Source organism: Bos indicus, chromosome 22 (genome assembly GCF_029378745.1).
Source record: "Bos indicus isolate NIAB-ARS_2022 breed Sahiwal x Tharparkar chromosome 22, NIAB-ARS_B.indTharparkar_mat_pri_1.0, whole genome shotgun sequence".
Classification (NCBI taxonomy): Eukaryota; Metazoa; Chordata; class Mammalia; order Artiodactyla; family Bovidae; genus Bos; species Bos indicus.
Genome location: NC_091781.1, coordinates 44,799,119 through 44,820,487, shown reverse-complemented (window position 1 = coordinate 44,820,487; position 21,369 = coordinate 44,799,119). Strand labels below are relative to the sequence as shown.

Here is a 21,369-nt window from a genome sequence, read left to right as displayed (position 1 = left end):
CTGGGAGATGGTGATGGACAGGGAGGCCTGGCATGCTGCGATTCATGGGGTCGCAAAGAGTCGGACACGACTGAGTGACTGATCTGATCTGATCTGAAAAGTTAATGAGGGGGCTTCCCTGGTGGCTCAGTGGAAAGAATCTGCCTACCAATGCAGGAAATGTAGGTTTGATCTGTGGGTTGGGAATTTCCCCTGGAGAAGGAAATGGCAACCCATTCTTGTATTCTTGCCTGGGAAATTCATGGACAGAGGAGCCTGGCGGGTTATAGTCCATGGAGTCGCAAAAGAGCTGGACACAACTGAGTGACTAAACAATGACTACAAAAGTTATTGATTCCACTTGTCTCATGAGGGAGGCAGGATCATAAATAGAAAAATGCCAGAATAGTGTGGCAGTTAAAATTAGCTCTATCATCTCCTTGCCATGTGACTATAGGCAAGTCACTCACTAAACCAGTGTCCCATTTAAAAAATAGGGATTTTAACTGTATCTACATGCCAGTATTTTTTTTTTTTGGTAAGGACTCAACCTAAAGATGCAAAGCCCTGAGAACAGTGTCTTGTATACAGTAAGATTCAGTCAACAGCGGATTATTCTCCTGTTATGAAAATTATCATCTTCATGATCATAATTGGAAATTACCATTGATAGTCAGCAATTTTACTGTATCATTCTCATTAAATGCAATGCCATGCCTCTAATAAACCAGTAAGTTAGAAGTCAGAAATGGAAGAAGCAGCATCCTCTTTGTGGAACAAAACAGTATTTTCTGTAAATGCAACATTTTCTTTTTACTAAAAGGGAAAATTAAGGAAGAATGACTAAGCTCCCTCACTCAGAGTCTTCATCCATCTTCACTTTCCCAGAGTAATGGAACAGATGCGGGTAAAGCAGCACTTATTTCCTTACCTGTGCTTTTCTATTCACGGGACAGTTCCATCTTGTAACCTACACAGAATACACTGTTCTGGGAGTAACAAGTGGGTTTGACATTTCACTGGGGCAAATGACTCTTTGTATAGCTAACAACATTCTTGGGCCAGGAGTGACTCTCAAAGCCATTTCTCCCAAATTCTCATTCATTCAGAATTTACTGACATAATTTATTCATCATATGCATATTGACTGAGGATTATCACTTGAAAAGAATTCTGCAAGGAGCTGGAGGTATCCTGATCATGATGGCTGGGGCACTCAAGGAGCTTAGCCCTGGGAAGGAAGACAACATTCACTAAAGGGATGCAGGGGTGCATAACTTCAAAGTGAGTAAAAAAACAAAAAAGGTTCTCTAGGGGGTGTAAAAGCTCTCCCAGTCCACAGTGTGAGCAAAGACCTCCCAAACTAAGTGACACAAAAATTGAGTGGAAAGCTCAGGAGTAAAGCTGCTGCTGCTAAGTCACATCAGTTGTGTCCAACTCTGTGCGACCCCATAGACAGCAAACTACCAGACTCCCCCGTCCCTGGGATTCTCCAGGCAAGAATACTGGAGTGGGTTGCCATTTCCTTCTCCAATGCATAGAAGTGAAAAGAGAAAGTGAAGTTGCTCAGTCATGTCTGACTCTTCGAGACTGCATGGACTGTAGCCTACCAGACTCCTCTGTCCATGGGATTTTCCAGGCAAGAGTACTGCAGTGGGTTGCCATTGCCTTCTCCACAGCAGTAAAGCTAAGAACCACATTTCCCAGATTCCTTTTAAGTAGGGTCTGGTTAGATCCTGCTAATGAGAGGCATTTGTGTGAACTTTGGAACTCTGGGCTAGGACTTTGAATCTTGACCAACAGCATGATGTGAGGGGAAAGAGGGGAAGGTGTGAGGGTGGCCAGTGGCAGAAAAGACACTTAACCAGAAACTCTGCATTACATGGTCAAGGCACTGTCTGCTTTCTCTTGGTCTCCTAGAGTTGTCCTGATTCTTGATCATCCCTAATATGGTTCTACCAGCAATTTACTGGGTCTCTGGATATTCTTGTAGTAAATATTGTTTTGCTTAAGGTAGCCTGAACTAGCTTCTGCTCTTTGCATCCATCAAGTGCTTTGTTTCTACTAACAGACCACATTATAAAAGTCTATCTCCCCAACCAGCCTGTCGGTTTCTTGAGGACTGGAGAGTGTCTTTTTTCTTTTTGAACCTCCAGGACTTAGAGTAGTGACTGACTGACACATAGGGAACACTAGTAAATGCAAAATGGATATGATTTTTCACATGTTTAAAAAACTAAGAGATTTGCCAATAAATTTCTTTAACACTGAATGTTTAACACTGAAAAAGAGCTCAAATGAGTCAAAAAGTCTTCCATACCTTACATCAATTTTACACTCACATGGTAATCTCTATGTTTCATAGTCATCTTCTGAGTTTAACTTTTAAATATACATTTCATGAAGCAACTCACTACACTAATAATCATACTCCTGTAGCTTTCTTTCCTCTGTTGTCATACAGAATTTTCACCATCATATTTCCAAAGGGGTAGAATAAAATTGCTAAAGGGGGCAGGTCCACACTCACCACTCCCAGGAGCGAACTATATACCTCTCTCTCCCTGCCCTTTCCAACCCACAGGGCAATCCAGGAAGCTCAGTAGGCAGCTAGTGACTTTAGTGTCCAGAGAGATCACCATCTGTTTCTCTACCCCGATAAATCAAGTACCTCTGCTCTATAAAGTCACGTTGCTTGTGAGACTAAGACCTAGAATGAAAATGGAGACAGAATTTTTGTCCAATTTAATGGCTTAAAAAAAAAAAAGCAAACTTTTCTTGGGTAGTAAATTTATGCTGCAAGAATCTAGGAACTACACAGCAGTCTGAATTTGATCTGGTTCAAATAATGCTACCATGTCCTAAAATCCTAGTCATTATACACTTTCCAAATGTACAATGTCATCAAGGTTTTATGACATTTCCTACAAAAAGGTAGCACTTCATCAGCGGAAGCTTGAATTCAGGTATGGGAACAGAATGCTACGGCTGCTGCATGAAAATCGTGCTGCTCCTCTGACTTCAGTATCATAGCTGCACGGGGATAATACACCAAACCATTTTCGTACATGCACCTTTTTGACCTGTACTAAAACAATTCTATATTTCTTTGAACTATTGAGTAAAGCCAAAAACATGTATGGTAGGACAAAATCTATTATGGATGACTTCTGTTTTCCTACAGAAGTTTGATCAGAGGTAGTATGCCACCTGGGGTTCTCTGTTTCTTCAATTTCACTTCCTTCCTCAAGTAACAAAAGGCTTAGAGCATCATGTCTGTGCCTGCTGCCCAGACATGTGACCTGTGCACATGGCTTATGGAGTACACAAAACTTCTGAGACCCAGGGCTTTGAAGGCAAAGCTGACAGATATGAGGTGCAAACCTAGCTTCACCAGGTTAAACATGGCTATGAAAGGAGCATACCCAGTTCTACTGGCATCAAAACACAGTGCTGGTTGCCAGAGAGTCTATGAGAAAGAAATATTAAGTAACACTGAACCTCTGACATTGACACGAGTTTATTATTCTTCCATTCCAACACACCCTAATCCAAAGCTTATGCTGTTCCAATCTGGGCCTGCCCTAAAACAGCCAATTATGCTGAATGTGGTCAAAACTCTAAGAAGTCTTCAGTCCCAAAGACAATCTTTCATTAGCTCATCAGCTCCTGTATTATTTCCACATTTTGAAGTGGTTTTGAATTGTGTGCATCACTTCTTTAGATATTATTTCTCTTTTACACTGCAGATATAATAGTACTCCTTCCCCATCACTATGTTGAAAACTTTAAGCTAAACAACCTCTCCAAATATACATGAAATATTTCCAAACCCATCATCGGCACAGTTTAACTAAGTGGGATTGCTATCCTATTGTCCAAAGGAGCCATAATATATAACTGGCTTTGTTCTAGAACTTCCAAACTGATTCCAAACTTTTAAATCTGGTGGAGGGGGCAGGAGGAGGGAGTTTAAAATTTTGCAAAATATTCATGTCAGCAAAAGAAGCTGTTTGTCACTTTTGCATTGAAAGTGCCTTCCCAAAATCTTTATTGAGTAAAGTGCTGCCATTTATTCCTCAAGAATGAGGGAGCTTAGAATGGATAAAAAACAAGGTCCTACCATAGAGCACAAGGAACTAAATCCAGTCTCCTAGGATAAACCATAATGGAAAGGAGTATGTTTTAAAAAGTATGTAGAAAGCCTAGAGATAAACCAAGACACATATGGTTACCTAACCTATGACAAAGGAGGAAAGAATATACAATGGAGAAAAAAGCCTTGGGAAAACTGGAGAGCTACCTATAAGAGAATGAAATTAGAATACTCCCTAACACCATACATTAAAAATAAAACTTGAAATGGATTATAGACCTGAATGTAAAGCCACACACTATAAACCTTTTAGAGGAAAACATAGGCAGAACACTGTTTGACATAAACCTCAGCAGGATTTTTTTTGACCCACCTTTGAGAGTGATGAAAATAAAAACAAAAATTAATAAACGGGACTTATTTAAACTTAAAAACTTTTGGAAAGCAAAGGAAACCATAAATAAGATGAAAAGATAATCCTCAGAATGGAAGAAAATATTTACAAATGAAGCAACTGACAAAGGATCAATCTCCAAAACATACAAACAGTTCATGAAGCTTAATATCAAAAAAAAAAAAAAAAAAAAAAACTCAAAAAAATGGATGGAAGACCTAAATACACATTTCTCCAAAGAAGACACACAGATGGCCAAGAGGCATATAAAAGGATGCTCAACAACACTAATTATTAGAGAAATGCAAATCAAAACTAAAATGGGGTATCACTTCACACTATCAGATTGGCCATAATTTAAAACATCTACAAATAATAAATGCTGGAGAAGATATGGAGAAAAGGGAACCCTCTTGCACTGTTGGTGGGAATGTAAATTTGTACAGCTACTATGGAAAACGGTATGGAGATTCCATTAAAAATTAAAAATAGAGCTAACGTATGGTCCAGCAATCTCACTTTGGGACATATATTTGGAGAAGATGATATTTTGAAAATATACATGCATCCCAATGTTCATAGCAGCACTATTTATAATAGCCAGGACATGGAAGCAATCTAAATGTCCATCAGCAGAGGAATGGGTAAAGTAGATGTGGTACATATATACAATAGAATATTACTCCGCCCAAAAAGGAATAAAATTGCATCATTTATAGAGGTGAGGATGGACCTGGAGACTGTAATACAGAATGAAGTCAGTCCGAAAAACAAATATCATATTTTAATGCATGTATGTGGAATCTAAAAAAAAGTACAGATGATCTTATTTGAAAAATAGTAACAAAGACACAGATGTAGAGAACAAACATGGATACAGGAGGGAGGGGGGCTGGGATGAACTAGGTGGTGGAGGTTGATATATACAGACTACTATGTATAAAATAGATAACTAATGAGAATATCCTGTGAGGATGGAAACCACTGAGGATGGAGACGTGGCTTTATAGGCATGCAACTTGCATACGTACACAGGGCCCCTGTACTCAGAAGGGCCCCATATTTAGTTTAATGCTTCACTATGACCATCCTGAAATTCTCAATAAAGTCTGAATAAAGGGTCTTATATTTTCATCTTGCACTTGGCCCCACAAATTAGGTAGCTTGTTGTGACTGGAGAGGTTTGGTCAGAGTGTGATACGAACAGTTTTCTGTTTTAAAAGAATTACTCCAGTTTGTATGTTAAGAACACCCAGTAGGAAATGTAAGGGTTAAAGCAGGAAAAACAGCTAGCATGCTGTCGATACAAATAAGGTGAGAGGTGATGGTAGCAAATGTCACCAGGAGAAGGGCCAGTTAGATCCCATTTGTCTGCAGCTGCCTGGTGACATGCTTGTCTATGGCGGTGCCTTGGCCAGCCAGCTCCTACTTCTCCAAACTGGTTTCTGCTCAGATTCCATGCTGCTGCCTGTTAATCTGAGAGCCCTATATTTTTCCAACAGCTTCTTTCTGTTGGAAAAAGAGCAGGTATTAGCTTCTCTTCTTGCCTACCCTTTTCTCTAGGGAAGGCAGGGCACCCTTTGATCCCACCAAAACTGTACACAGTAGCAAACAGGAATTCTTCAAAAGAAAAATCTGGGTGTTGTCCCCAAATCTGGATCCTCTACTATGGAGAAAATGAAAGAAAGAAGAGCCCTAGCCAAGTCCAGTATCTTCTGTGTTGAATCACTGTATTACAACTTACTTCACATTGTCTCACTGACTCCAATTAAGAAATAGGTGTAAATATTACTTCACACCCACTAAGATCTGTTTGAGTCTGACAGGATAAGAGCTACTAAAGTTTATACAAATACAAAATGCACCTAAAATACCTTTAAGACCCACAAAACACATTGACTGCTCAATTCTCAGTAAAGAAAAGGAAAAATTAATGATACGTTTTAGATTTATATCTAAATTTGTACAATTATCTCTATGTTGAAGCTAGTAAATGAAAAAAAAAAAAAAATACTAGTTTCCAGGTGATCAAATAAGTAAATTCATGAAGTTGTGCTAAAGCTGACATGATACAATCACCAGTAAGTTAAATATCAGTAAGTTTAAAGTTTACACTCACTAATCTAAAATTTTTGAACAATAATTTCTTCTTTCCCACACACTCAAAAGTTTCTCTGAAATGACAAAATATGGATGATACCAATTCTCAATCTGAAGTGCTTACATCAGGTACTCACCTTTTTCTGAAGAACATTGATTTTCCTTTCCTTCACTTCTAACATATCCTTCATGTCTCGAATCTCTCCAGCCAGTGTCCCCTTCTCTTCTGTGAGGTCCTGCAGCTGTTTTGTTTTTTTATTGAGAAAAGATTCTTTCTCTTCTAGCCGTAATCTCAGTGCATCTACCTGAAATCAGGAAAAAGAAAAAAGCTTGCAGTTTTACAGAGAGGTCATCAGTAACTACGTCCTGCCCTGGGAGGTGGGTGGGGCAGCAGTACACCTTCTCAGCAGCGCGATCAAATACTGCTCATGGGCAACTCCAGGCTGTGTGTTTTAAAGCCTACATCTACCTCAAAAATCCTACTGCATGTGTACCTGAGCAGTGATATATATATTTTTAATTATAAGGTTTATATGAAATAAGACGTTATGAAGTCATCTCATGTTGTGAAGCCGAAAGATAGGAAACAAAGCACGTGAATTCTCTGTATCTTTGAGAGCCCAGGGAGGGTACAACACTGTTCATGCCACGTAGCATCCTCCGGGAATACAGAGAACGCAATAAGCCATGCCACGGACATCTGGGAGAATAAGACTGGCAATAGAGGAACGCTCCTAAGTTAGAAAAAGACGTGTAGCCAAGATGAAGTAAATGCTGTTAGAGGAAGAAAACGCTGTGGATGACACCTATTCTACAGCTTCATGAAAGACTGCTTTACAAACACTAAAGAAAAAATTTAGATTTCTACAATTTCTGCTTTTCAAATGTTGGTAATAGAATGGAGAAACATAAGCTTTTCTTTTAATGTTAACATTCCAAAGATCATGTGCAAAAAATGTTTACATGGGTGACGCAGGGCACTGGGATGACAGACGACTCTAATCCTCACCTTCCACACTGGGAACTGCATAGACAGGAGCAACATCAACACTAGGAAGCGATTAAGCATGTTATTGAGAGATATCAAAATAATCAGGCATAAAGAGTTTAAAGAGGTGATCTTGAGGAAAAAGAATGGGATGGGGTAAGTTGGGGACTGCTGCATCTCATAGCATATCTTGTTGAACCTTTGCTCATTATACTATTTGCAAGTAAAGTTTAGATGAATACAGAAACAAACAAAAACATTTTTTTAAAAAAGGAGCAGGAATACTGTAATACGCGAAAATAGATATATAAATATTATAAGGACAAAGAGTCAAAGGTGATTTGGAACAAAGGAAAGACACTTAGGTTTTAGGTTCTGCTTCTATCTGGGCTTCCCTGGTGGCTCAGACAGTAAAGAATCTGCCTACAAAGCAGGAGATCTGGATTCAATCCCTGGGTCAAGAAGATTCCCTGGAGAAGGGAATGGCAACCCACTCCAGTGTTGTTGCCTGAAGAATCCCATGGCCAGAGCAGCCTGGCAGGCTACAGTCCATAGGGTCACAAAGAAACACCACTGAGTGACCAGCGCTACTTCTACCTGTGAGGATGAGGACAAATAACTCTCACTTGCCCACACCAAGTCTTCAGCCTCAGTTTCTTCACTTATAAAACAAAGAGGTAAGGACTGACTATCTCTAAGTGCCTGGCATTTTATGATTTTAAAGACAGCAATCAGTCCTAGGTGGAACACATCAGGGCAGAAAAATACTAGATATAAAAAAAGTTATCAGGAAAGAATCTCCTTTCCTTACCCCTGTTGAATAAAGGAGGGCCAAAGTAGTGTTTTTAAATGTCAAAGGTGATGGGGAGGTAGGTAAGCAGAGAGGTTTTCTAGTTTCTGTCCCAGACAGCAAGATGAAGCTGGGAGATCCCAGCAAGGGCAGAGGTGATGACAAGTGCTGGAAGCCCCGTTGGCTGAATGACCCTGACTGCATTATGAGAGAGGATGGACACTCTGTGTTTCCAGAAGGTGAGAACTGCTGAATCTGCAAACCTCCGATAGCTCTGCCTCTTCTCACATAATGGCTATCGAGATCTAGGGAAAGAGGTGAAGGGGAAATTCATATTCTGGTGACCTCCCCTTTCCTAAATGAAAAACTCATGCCAGTTGCACTAAAGCTTAAACATTCCAGATTCTCCAGGGGTCTATGTAAAAAGTTATCTTCATCTACCAACTTAGAATAACATCAGTACTTATCTCTGAGTTTTCCTCTTATCTGGTGAAAAAGTGTGATTTTTAGTTTATACATAAAAGGGTAGCATTTAGTGTGTTCCTTCAAAACTAGCAGAACATGTTGATCACTGCAGGTTACAGCAGTGGTTAGAAAGGGTTACACATTCAATTTTAGGGATCTGTACATAGGCTGACTAGGACTCTGTAAAAATTGGAGAAGAAACTGTGGTCCCATTAGCCCCACATTCTACCTATCAAAGATGGTGGTCATTATCTGGACAAAGGAGACGCCCAATCCAAATCCATGATACAAATAAATTACAACCTGGGAGATAGTGAGTGATGCTAGAGAAAGTTTCAGAAGAGACTCTAATTAATCAATAATAGTAAGCTTAACATTTGTGGTGCCTTCTGGCTATGTGTGATCTTTCAATGTCTTGCTCCATCTTACTAAGTCCATAAGAGATTAAAACAGCAACCCAAGCTTTTGTAAGGACTATTAAGTAAGACTTAAGTAAGACTATTTCTCCAGGAACAAAACGGAGAGCAAAGTTGCTCATGATCAACACACTACTCGCAACACCCAAACTCTACACGGCAGGAAGAAGTCTGTGCCAGCCAAGGTCTTCTGTTTGTGAGTCTATTTTCCATGCGCCTGACAGCATGTACTTAGCTTCAAAGGAATTTGAATTGTGGCCTTCAATCACCTTCACTCTATCTCTACAGCTCTGCACAGCCTCCTAGAATCAAGAAATGAAGCTTAAAGTTGTTTTTTTTTTTTAAAGACAAAATGTTGACCTGAACTACATCCAATTCTCAACCAACATTAGCCCAGTTTGCAGTAAGCAAGCATGACATCATTTCTAAAGTCAAATTTTAACTTCCAGATGGTGCAAAACCACAAGCAGGCACACAGACCTTCTGATGCACAGAAGTTTAAACACAGGAATCAGGCCAGAAAGAAGATAGTCTATTAAAAATTAGAATATGTAGTTCCAAACTGAGTATCAGTGAGTAGGATTAAAATTCCCTTCACTAATATTTAAACTTCACTCGATAGTATAGTTCATTTTTAAAAAGAATCAGAAAAGCCTGCAAGTTTAGATTATATTCCAACATCAGGTAGAGACATAAAAGTTAAAATGTTTGGGAATATGAAATACCTTTCTCTACCTCTTCACTCAACACCAAATAATTTTAAGGGCCCTTGACTCTCTTTCTTAAACTTTGGCAGTTGACTCAATAATAAAACTTGGCAAAGCAAAGAGCACCATCATTTCCCAGAAAAACAAAAGAAAATTAGAACTGCATGATATTGTCAGTGCACAAAGAGCCATAGGTTGAATTCCCAGTTTTTACATATTATTTAACCGCATGGGAACTAGTCACCTAATGTTAAAACTAAGACAATCTTTTCATTTTAGGAGAATTACTCATTTCCTTCTGATCCAGTTGTGTGTATACTTGTGCCTGTATGTGGGTGCATGTGTGTGTGTATGTTTAAAAGCATGTAACACATGAAAATTTAACCTTTTACCTGGCAGTATAAAGCATAAAGCATTTGTTATCACTTCAGTTCCAGGTAATAACTTGAAAGAAAATGACCATGGCAATGAAATTGGCAAAAATTGCCAAAATCAGAGTTAAACATTATTAATCTTCATGTCAGCACCCAGGAATTATAACCAGTTCCAATGGTGAGGTATGTTTCTAGAAGTTTTGTACATAAGCTTCCTGACCTTTCTGCCGTATTTTACACAGGCCTTCAGAAACAGTTTCAGTGTTGTGACAAAACACTAAGTGCTACTTGATATGCCATAAACAATTTTTAAAAATCAAATGGTTCATTTCCATCTTAAAATGACTACAGCAACACTTGAGAGAAAGAAAAAAAAAACACTTGAGAGAGAAAAAGGGGCCACTTGAAAATTTTCACGGATTAAATATTACTTACTTGACAACACTTCAGGCATTGAATAAACACGCTATCACAAAGAACAACTTTAAAAGAAAATGAAACTGGAACATACACAAAAGCTCCCAGTACAGTTTTATTTCACATTTAAAGTGTCGTTTGTTTGTTTTTCCTAATAGTAGACTTGGGTTAACGGTATATTTGAATTTGATTCAACTTGCAATCATTCAAATGGGGAGACAGATTCAAAGTTGGAAGTATGCATAATGTATGGAAGTATGCTTCCAAAGACAAAAACACTGAAAATAACCTAAAATCTAGAAGCCGCTGTGGTAGTAACCACTAGTTCTCACTCAAATCCAATTTGCCTTTACTTCCTGAACACTGGATCCATCTCTCTTTCCAGCCCCCTTGTGGGAAAATGGAGCCATTCATGAAATGTAAGCAGAAGCGTCATACATCACTTCCTATCTACACCTCCCTGACACCCCTCCCCGTTCTTGAGACTCTGAAGGATACATTTTCCACATGGTGGAGCTACAAGATGGCAGAACCTCCATATATCTGGATCCTCAAAAGCAGGATCACCCCTAACTCCCTGCCCCCCAACAGTATGATGTGTTAAACTACTCAATTACTATAATTTCCCCTGGTTTTATTAAAAAGTAGGTACCTTAAAACTAGAAAGGTTTGTTTGTCTTAGAGATGGCCATAAACCTACATGAAACTGGGTCACTGTTCTTCCCTCTACTCCTTCAGTGTGTAAGACCTCAAAATCTACTTTCCTCTATCCTTTCATTCCAATTCCAAAGAAGTATGGCGGGGGTTGGGGCAGGGAGAGATGGTTGACAGAGAGCCAAGGACAGAGCTGAAAGGAAGAAGTAGCAGAATCCTAGGGAGTAAACACAGAGGTTAAAGATCAAGATCCTGGGGAGAAGAGAAAAAGAGATCAAAGAGGAAGAGTCTCCTATAGCACACTGGTCTGAACTTATATTCGTATCAACAAGTGGCTCAAGTGGACAACTCTGTTTTGCAAAGTCTCTCCACTGCAAATATAGGTGTTCAAGCAACTCATGTCAATGGCCATGGATGTACTCACCAGCCTTCAAAATGTCAAGAATAAATCAAAGGTGTCATAAGCAAAATGAGGATAATAAGAGTACCACCTTCATCAAATTATGTTAACAATTAAATTAAATAACACATGTAATGCACTTAGCACAGTACCTGGCACCTAGAAACACTCAATAAATTTTTGCTATTGTTATTATATTTTATTATTCTGCTTTCCACAGCCTGTAACCCAGTGATTTATATACTGTAGGAATGCAATAAAGGTTACTAATCAACAGCCCTCAGGAAAAGTGGAGAACCAGCAAGTAAGGTTTTGTGCTTTAACATGTACCAGAGTGTTATACTGTCTGTCATTTACTTTAAAATATTTCAGCATACATGGTATGATATGTGTCTGTGTGGAGGGGTGGCTGGGTCCATGGGTGTATTTCTCAGCTGTGAATAAATTCTCCAGGGGTAGTTAATTAGCTATGAAAGATTTCAGTTAAAAGCTGACATGCCAGAGTCAACTACCAAAAGTGGCTCAATATTCTTTATATTTGATGAGTATCTGAAATTTGGTCAATTAACATAACTGATGTGAGGACTGACTTTTCCTTGATGAAATGGGTGGTGTTCAAGTTGTATGGATTGGCTAGAAATGTTGCACAGACACTTCTACCCTTCCAGAAAAAAGACTGAAGGTGGTGTGTCCAATGAAAATACAACAGAAGTCACATATGTAATTTTTAAATTTTTAGCATCCAAGTTTAAAAAAGAAACATGTAAAAGTAATATTAAGACTATATTTAATATAATCCACTATATCAAAAATATTACTTTTTAACATGTAATCAACATTAAAAAAATAATATATTTTACATTTTGGTATTGTCTTCAAAATTCAGCATCTACTTTTCACTTTCAGCATATTTCAATTAGAACTAGTGACATTTCAGGTGCTCAATAGCCCCATATGGCTCATGGTTACAATAGTGGACCATGCAGGTCTATGATTCTAATAAACTCAAAAGTTTCAATCCTTAGACTTTTATCTCCCCTATGGAGAAACACTCCAGGGAGGATTCTGGACCAATATCAAACATGGCTGACTGAGCCATGCCACAGGAAATAGTGTCCCACTGGCCTCACATGAACCTTTTATGGTCTCCAAAGGACAGAGAGCTGAAATTTCACGGAGCACTCAGAAAGACTGTATGACTGATATACTACCTGGAGACGAGGTCACAGGCAGGAGTCTTCTCTTCTTTAATCGTCAGAGGTTATCGATCTCTACCAAAGAGAACTACCTAACTGGTGATTTAGTTAGCATGATCTTTCTGCAGTCTTGCTGAAAAGAAACATTCAGAATAATCATTGATTTTTTAAAGCTCTTTCATACAAATCTCAAAGTTGCCTTTAAAAAAAAAATGACCTTCAGCAACTGCATCATTAAAAAGTAGCTATACAGTGGCTTCCTGGTGGCTGAGTATTAAAGAATCCACCTGCCAAAGCACTAGACATGTGTTCAATCCCTGGGAAGATACCACATGCTGCATAGCAACTAAGCCTGTGGATCACAACTACTAAGCCTGTGCTCTAGAGCCTGGGAGCCTTAACTACTGAACCCATGTGCCACACTACCGAACCCACATGCCTAGAGCCCATGCTTCACAACAGGAGAAGCCACCATAATGAGAAATCCGCACACTACAACTAGAATGTAGCCCCTGCTCACTGCAACTGGAGAAAAGCCCTTGCAGCAGTGAAGACCCAGCACAGCTAAAAAGAGAAGGGGAAAGAAAAAAAGCTGAGATGAGGGTGTGTCTATCTCTTAATCTATATTTAGGTCATGTCTTTCTACTCTTTGCCTTCATCTATTTTGATTTCAGATTTCTCTTCTCTGTAGGTACTCTTTATTTCCAGTAACTAAAATTATTTATTCATTCATTCAACAAACATGAAGAATTGATTTTGTGGCAGGAATTGTCCTAGTCATTTTAACAAGACTTGAGAGTCCCTTGGACTGCAAGGAGATCCAACCAGTCCATTCTAAAGGAGATGAGACCTGGGTGTTCATTGGAAGGACTGATGTTGAAGCTGAAACTCCAATACTTTGGCCACTTCATGCGAAGATTTGACTCACTGGAAAAGACTCTGATGCTGGGAAGGATTGGGGGCAAGAGGAGAAGGGGACGACAGAGGATGAGATGGCTGGATGGCATTACTGACTCAATGGACATGAGTTTGAGTGAGCTACGGGAGTTGGTGATGGACAGGGAGGCCTATGCTATGCTATGCTATGCTAAGTCACTTCAGTCATGTCCGACTCTGTGCAACCCCATAGATGGCAGCCCATCAGGCTCCCCCGTCCCTGGGATTCTCCAAGCAAGAACACTGGAGTGGGTTGCCATTTCCTCCTCCAATGCATGAAAGTGAAAAGAGAAAGTGAAGTCGCTCAGTTGTGTCTGACTCTTAGCGACCCCATGGACTGCAGCCTACCAGGCTCCTCCGTCCATGGGATTTTCCAGGCAAGAGTACTGAAGTGGGGTGCCATTGCTTTCTCCGACAGAGAGGGCTGGCGTACTGCTATTCACAGGGTTGCAAAGAGTAGGACATGACTGAGCAACTGAACTGAACTGAACACTAGAGTGATGCTGACTAGGGAAAAAAGGACTAGATAATCCCATTTCTGTGTGTTGGCTTTCATCTACCAATCCAAAACTTAAACATTTGACCTAGTGGGGGTTAGGAAATCTATATTTTAAATTATTTAAATAGTACAAAGAGAAACAATGATGGCTGTATTACAGATTGCTTCATAATTTACAATATACCTTTCTACTAAATTAGAAGTCTGTTCTCATATAATTTCAATTCAAAAAGTAAAATTCAGGTATATTTAGTATTGCATAACCACATGCTGCGCTTATAAAAGTTAAGTTACAATCACCAGCTTGTTAATAACACAGTTGAGATTTTCAGGTTGTAAAGATGCATTTTGTCTTACCCACCCATCAAAAAATCATACCCAACTCCCATATGCCACCTACCTGAAGAAAACAATGCTGGGTCAAGAATGTTTCATATCACCTACATGGAAGAATTCATATCTTATGTGGGTTAATAATCCAGCCAACTTTATAAAGCCTGTTTTCATACTCAAGCTTTTGGCTACTTCTTACACTAAAATTAGGTGGTTTTAAGTGACTAGTCCAAAGTTCAAAATTTAACGTTTAGTTCAGTTCCAGCAAATTTCTGAAAACACATGGGAATTGTAACTCATGTGTTAATACTTAAAGTTTTTGTTAATAAAACTTCCAACACTAACCTTACCTCATTGAACTTACCTCACTGGTTTTTATGCTCACTATAAAACTATAGCTGTCATAATATTTTTGAATTACTACAAAAGGAAGCAAGCTATTCCAAAGTCAATGTTATTTTGCAACATGATGATAGTTATAAATTCAAATTACTTAAAACCAATTTGCAAAGCTATCAATCTTAGTACCTCCTAACATTTAAAATGCCCATCTTCAAAACATTTACTATTACCAAAAAAATACATTGAAGAAAACACCATGTGTCATTCATATTGTACTATTCCTTCAAGGAAGCACACTAAGTTTAAACATGAAAATGCATCTTAACATAAAAAGTTCAAATACTGGTCCTACTGAGATATGCCATGAACTTTTTAACCTATCGTTGAGGCCTCAAGAACTTAAATCATTGATAATTTAGTAGGAAGACTAAACAATAATTTCGTGATCTCAAGGTCAGTTATGTTCAATAAATCCAAGTAAGTAATCTCCATTCATATACATATGACACGTTTGTAAATGACTACTAAATGAGAAACTATAGTACATTTACTTAAAAGAGAATTAAAACTATATTTTAAAGTCAGGGCCCATACTCCTAAAGAATGGAGACCTATGTTCAAGGATCCATGAGTTTGCTACAAAACTTATTTTGTCTTTTCTTTTTGATGATTATCTCAAAAGTTAAAGTGAACTTATTCTGGATCATGCAAATAATTCCTGATAATCGAGGATTGTTAAAAGATCTAAATATTTGCCTTGGTATTTGCACTTCAGTTTTTTGGGAATGAAATGGAAAAAGACACAGAAGAAATATATCTTATTTCTCTGATATATTCCCTCAAAATCTTGGCCGTAGGACATCATGGTGAACAGGAAAGCAAGGGGGTTATCAGCACTACAGAAACTGCAACCAATGAGGAAACCAGGTTAATACACAGCACACCACTGTGCAGACTTCTGAGCTAGCATCTGAGCTATAGTAGCTGGCACCATATTCATATCAAATATAAATTTACATCCAGCAAACACAATCCTTTTTCATATAAAGTGAATATCATTCATTTAAATTTTATAGGCTTTGACGTATTTTCATTTAGTGTATAATTCTGATTTGGTTTCATAGTTCTGTAAGAGCTATAAGCATGCCTAGTCTTATCTTTGTACCTAATTAAGTAACATAAGTAATAATTATTACATAAAACAATACTGGGTGCCATAATGTTCTTTTTATTTTTTTCTTTAAAAGGAATTTCTTCCCAAGAGAGACATACTGCTCTAAAGTAAACAGTATTTGTTCTTTGAAACCCTCCTGGGTGTTGTGCAAAAATTAATTGGGGGAGTGGAGGTTAGCTCTATGATCAAGCCAACTTGGGAAATGCAGCTACTCCCCTGATTTATGGTAGACATTATCATACTCAAGGTTCTAAAATCCCACAGCCAAAATCTTACTTAACTTGATTTAAGTCACCTTTGCTCACATCTATTTAAAAAGAGAAGTCATGTTTTTCTAAGAACAATATCCTTCAGAAAATTTTATGAAAGATTATTCTCCAGTATCTTTTAGCAATCAAAATTTTAAGGCATGCCATGGATATGAAATGGTTGGGTGTGGTGAAATGGGGACACACCAAAGGATTAGATTCAGAAGGCCTTGGCTTGGAGCCAACTAGACACATCTGAGATGTCCTCTGTGGACAGCAGTGTGTTTGGTGATGCAACAGGGTGTCTCATGCATTCCTCAGGGCCATCTATGATGTAGGTATTATTTGTAAGTAACAATACTGAAGCTCAGAGGGCTTTCAGGGCTAATGTGGTTAGACTAGGTTAAACCCCCATATTCTGGTTCAAGATCCACTCCAGCCTCCATCCCAAGTTCACATCTGGCTCTGCCAACACCTGAGGGTGCAATCTTCAAGAAAGTCAGGTACTTTTTAGGGACTCATCTACCTGCTTTATAAACCAACAAAACTTCGCTCAATGGCCTCTAAGGTCATCACCTATTCCAAACTTCCATGATGTAAGGAGGTCAGAGATCCAGACACTAAAACATATTTTAAAGCTTCAATAATTAAAACAGTTTGGTATTGATGTAGGAAGAAAAAGATGCAATCCAAAATAGATTCACATACTTAGAGAAATTTAATATACAGTAAGAATGGCACTATATTCAGTAGAAAAAACTAAATTTCTCAGTGAATAATGGCTAAAAACTGACAAATCATTCAGAAAAATAATAGTAAAGGCAACCTATTGTATAGCACGGGGTGTTAGTCTCTGTCGTGTCCAACTCTTTGTGACCCCACGGACTGTAGCCCACCAGGCTTCTCCGTCCATGGGATTTTCCAGGCAAGAATACTAGAGTGGGTTGCCATTTCCTTTTCCAGGGGATCTTCCTGACCCAGGGATCAAATCCAGCTCTCCGACACTGCAGGCAGACTCTTTATCATCTGAGCTACCAGGGAAGCCCAGTAAAGGTAAATCCTTACCTAATTTCTCTTGACAAAAACAAATTTCTAATGAAGAGTTCTATAAGAAACTATTGGGGCCCTTCTTTTTTTATTTTTGAAGTAGGGAAGTTCTTTCTAGGCAAAAGAAAAAGCTTATATACCATAAAGGAAAAGAGAGATGAATAAGACTAAATATAGATTAAAATGTTTTCATGAAAACAGACAAAGGAAAATTGTAGAAAATTTTTCTGGAAGCCAAAAGTAAAATGCTATGTGTGTTCCACTATATATACTGTGTTTTCAATTGGGAGTAAGAAAAAGATCATTTGCTGTGTGTGTACAAAATTTTTCTGCAAAGATTCATAAGCAAACAAGAGTTTCTTAAACACCTACTATACGCTCAGTCACCTAAGTGATAAAAACAAGAATTTAACACATTAGTAAACTCCACTTGTAAGCTAAGGCAAATACATCGTTGGAAGGCAGGAAAGAGTAATTAATAGCTACAAGGGGCCCTGGAGCTAGATTTCTCAAGTTCAAATCTTAACCTTCCACTTACTCACCAAGACCTAGAGAAAGATACAATCTCTCAAAACTTCAGTTTCTTCATCCATAAAATGAAGATAATAGTATTGTAGTACCAGTGCCACAAGGACTAATCAAAACATGGCTTGCAAGGGGCTTTATTATCTGCACTAAGAAATAAAGTAGAAATAATCAATGAACAGTGGCTACTGTTTAATACCAAATACTAACATCAGTTATCACCATGATAAAAAAAATACATTGCATCATCTGTGTATGACTGGTAAATTCAGTCACTAGAGTACTATGCTGTGTTCTAGCAGCTAACATTGAAAGCTAATTTTACTAACAACAATGACAGCAACATTAGCTAACACCCATGGGACAGTTTCATGTGCCCATCTGCTTTTTGAGACAGAGAGCTACTGCTCTGCATTTTAGAAGGTCCAGAGGCACCCAGATTACAGGCAGCAAAGCCAAGACTGAAGCACGTATGTATCAAACTCCACAGCGCCTGCTCTGAATCAAGCTCATAAGGAAGAAAGCTGGAAATATTCAAATAGCATGAATGACAATCACAGAAGTGAAGAGGAATATGGCATGAAACAAAAACAATGCAGAAAACTGCTAAAATTATGATTGTATTTTATCTTTTCTGACAAACTGGTGTTGGTAGGTATGTTTATAGGTGAAAACATAGATGCTCTGAGGGCTCTCCAGGCTAACATGGTAGCAATGTGATTTATATTTTATTACATTTTATGTATTATATATAATATATATATATATCTGTTTATACATTATATGTTAAATTCTATATAATATATAATACAATATAAATGTTTTATATAAATAATCTTTTCCCTGATGCTGAGAAAGATTGAAGGCAGAAGAGGGTGACAGAGGATGAGATGGTTGGATGGCATCACCAATTCAATGGACATGAACTTGGGCAAATTCTGAGATGCTGAGCGACAGGGAAGCCTGGTGTGCTATAGTCCATGGGGTTGCAAAGAGTCAGACACTACTTGCCAACTGAAAAACAAATAAATAATCACATACTATATAAAATTAAATTATATGCTGCTGCTATTTAGTCACCAAGTTGTGTCCGAGTCTTTGCAACCCATGGAATGTAGCCTGCCAGGCTCCTCTGTCCATGCAATTTTACAGCAAGAATAGTATAGTGGATTGCCATTCCCTCCTCTAGGGGATTTTCCCAACCCAGGAATCCAACCAGTGTCTCCTGCATCGGCAGACAGATTCTTTACCACTGAACCACCTGGGAAGCCCCGTGCCTTATATATCACATACATACATATGTAACGTATAACATACGACAGCAAAAAATAGCTCTTATCCCTATCCATGTATAAAATACCCTGAACAAAATGCCATCAATGAGAAAATCCTGCAAAATGTGAGAAAATCCTGCAAAATATGACATATAGGTATATACAACTCCACCTACATATTCTTATGCTATGATGTTTCAACATGAGTCAAATATTTCCTGCAGAAACAGTTTTCATAGATTTGCTTTTCAAAATGGTGAAAATACTTCTCCTATTCTAAGATATTCAGATAGGTCTTTTACACACAAAAATAGCTATAGGAAAGGAAGGTTTCACTACTGAAATACCACTTTAACACACCCCCGCCAAGGGTGTGTGTGCTGAATTTAGGGACACACTCATTTTTAAGCCAATTTGAGGCTTCACATCATTGACTTTTAGGTAGAACATAAATGATTGTGAAATGGGTGGTAACACCAAACTCTGTGCAAATTTACCTTGGCCAGAGCGAGCAATTGTTTCTCTGTTGGGACTTGTTATAGACGCTTCCAACTTGGAAGCATTTTGTTACTAAAGAACTTGGAGCTGGAAATAAACTGAGTTCCAGGAGTGAAGAAGACGATCATTATAAAAACCAATTAAGCGAGAAGCAAGATCATTATGAAAACATATTAAACCAGAAGCAAAAGCCACCATGATGTTTAAAAAATTAAAGTCATGCTACACATTCTTTGGTCATTTTTTTTTTTCTAAAGTGAAATGAATCACCATCTCTTTCTGGGTTCGCCATTATTGCTGCTGAAAATATCTACCGTGATCACAGCACTATTATGGTGGGGAACATTTTGGTATGGAAATTTCCTTGTGTGTTTGTGTGTGTATCAATTTACCATGTGTACAATAAGTCAATATTATACTGCATTATTCTTCCAGCAGTGGTTTCTTTGTTTAGAGTCCTACAGTTTTATAAGAGAAATCACTAGTAAGCTGCTCAGAGTAACAATTGATGACTGGGAGTTCCCACCATTTTCACATCCTTAAAATGAAGAAATTGAACTCACTGATCCAGTTCCAACTCTGACAGTCTGAGATTTTATGATTCCATTTTGTTAGTTCATATTCTATAACACTGGAACCCATCAAACCACCCACAAACTAAGAGACTATTATTTTTGAGTAGCCTGATATCCTATAAGCAAATCTAGTCACTAGCCATTTACCCATTTAAACAGTATTTTCAGCGTAATGTAAGAAGGAGGGGAAAGACAGCACTCTGCATGACTTTTAGTCTTGCAAATAAAAGGGTCCTGGATAGAAAATAACTAAAAATCACAGCCCTACCTTTCACAATTACCAGTTATACAGAGAGGGGAGAAATGTGCTGACAGTATCCTATCTAGCTGAAACACAAGAAATGCCCAGAAATAAGAGCAGAAATCTAAAAGGAAGTACTGTCTGAGCCAGAGGAGGAAAAATATGTCTAGCAACTACAACCTCTTGATGATGGAGAAACCAAATGCACCATGTGAGCTTGCCACGCCACTGCATTTCAAACACAAGCAAGTTTACACAAAAGCCAAGATGAGCAAGGATGTTGCCAGGACATATTGCCAGATTCACTTATATCCATGTAGAAAGCAGTTTTTGTCTTTTACACGTTGTCACCATTAATCAGAATGGTCCCAATTTCTTCTATAGATTTAGAAGTGGAGCACTCTTGCTGTGTCTGATGCTCGCTAAGTTATATCTAATGCTTTGTGAGCCTGCCAGGCTCCTCTGAAATCCTCCATGGGATTTCCCAGGTAAGAATACTGGAGTACAGTTTCTCCAGTAGTCATGTATGGATGCGAGAGTTGGAACATAAAGTAGACTTGGTGCTGAAGAATTGATGCTTTCAAAGTGGTGCTGGTGAAGACTCTTGAGAGTCCATTGGACTGCAAGGAGATAAAACCACTCCAATCCTAAAGGAAATTAAGCCTGAATAATCACTGGAAGGACTGATGCTGAAGCTGGAG

General features: G+C 38.4%; 1 protein-coding gene across 2 annotated transcripts in view; it reads right to left on the bottom strand.

Moving 5' to 3' along the window:
* The window catches only part of ERC2 (ELKS/RAB6-interacting/CAST family member 2), a 990,200-nt gene that overhangs the window by 598,912 nt on the left and 369,919 nt on the right, over window positions 1-21,369 (bottom strand). For both annotated transcript variants that reach the window (XM_070776467.1, XM_070776466.1), the window contains one exon: window positions 6,707-6,874. In XM_070776467.1, coding sequence (XP_070632568.1) covers window positions 6,707-6,874 — 168 coding nt within the window. The remainder of the gene's footprint in view (window positions 1-6,706; window positions 6,875-21,369) is intronic.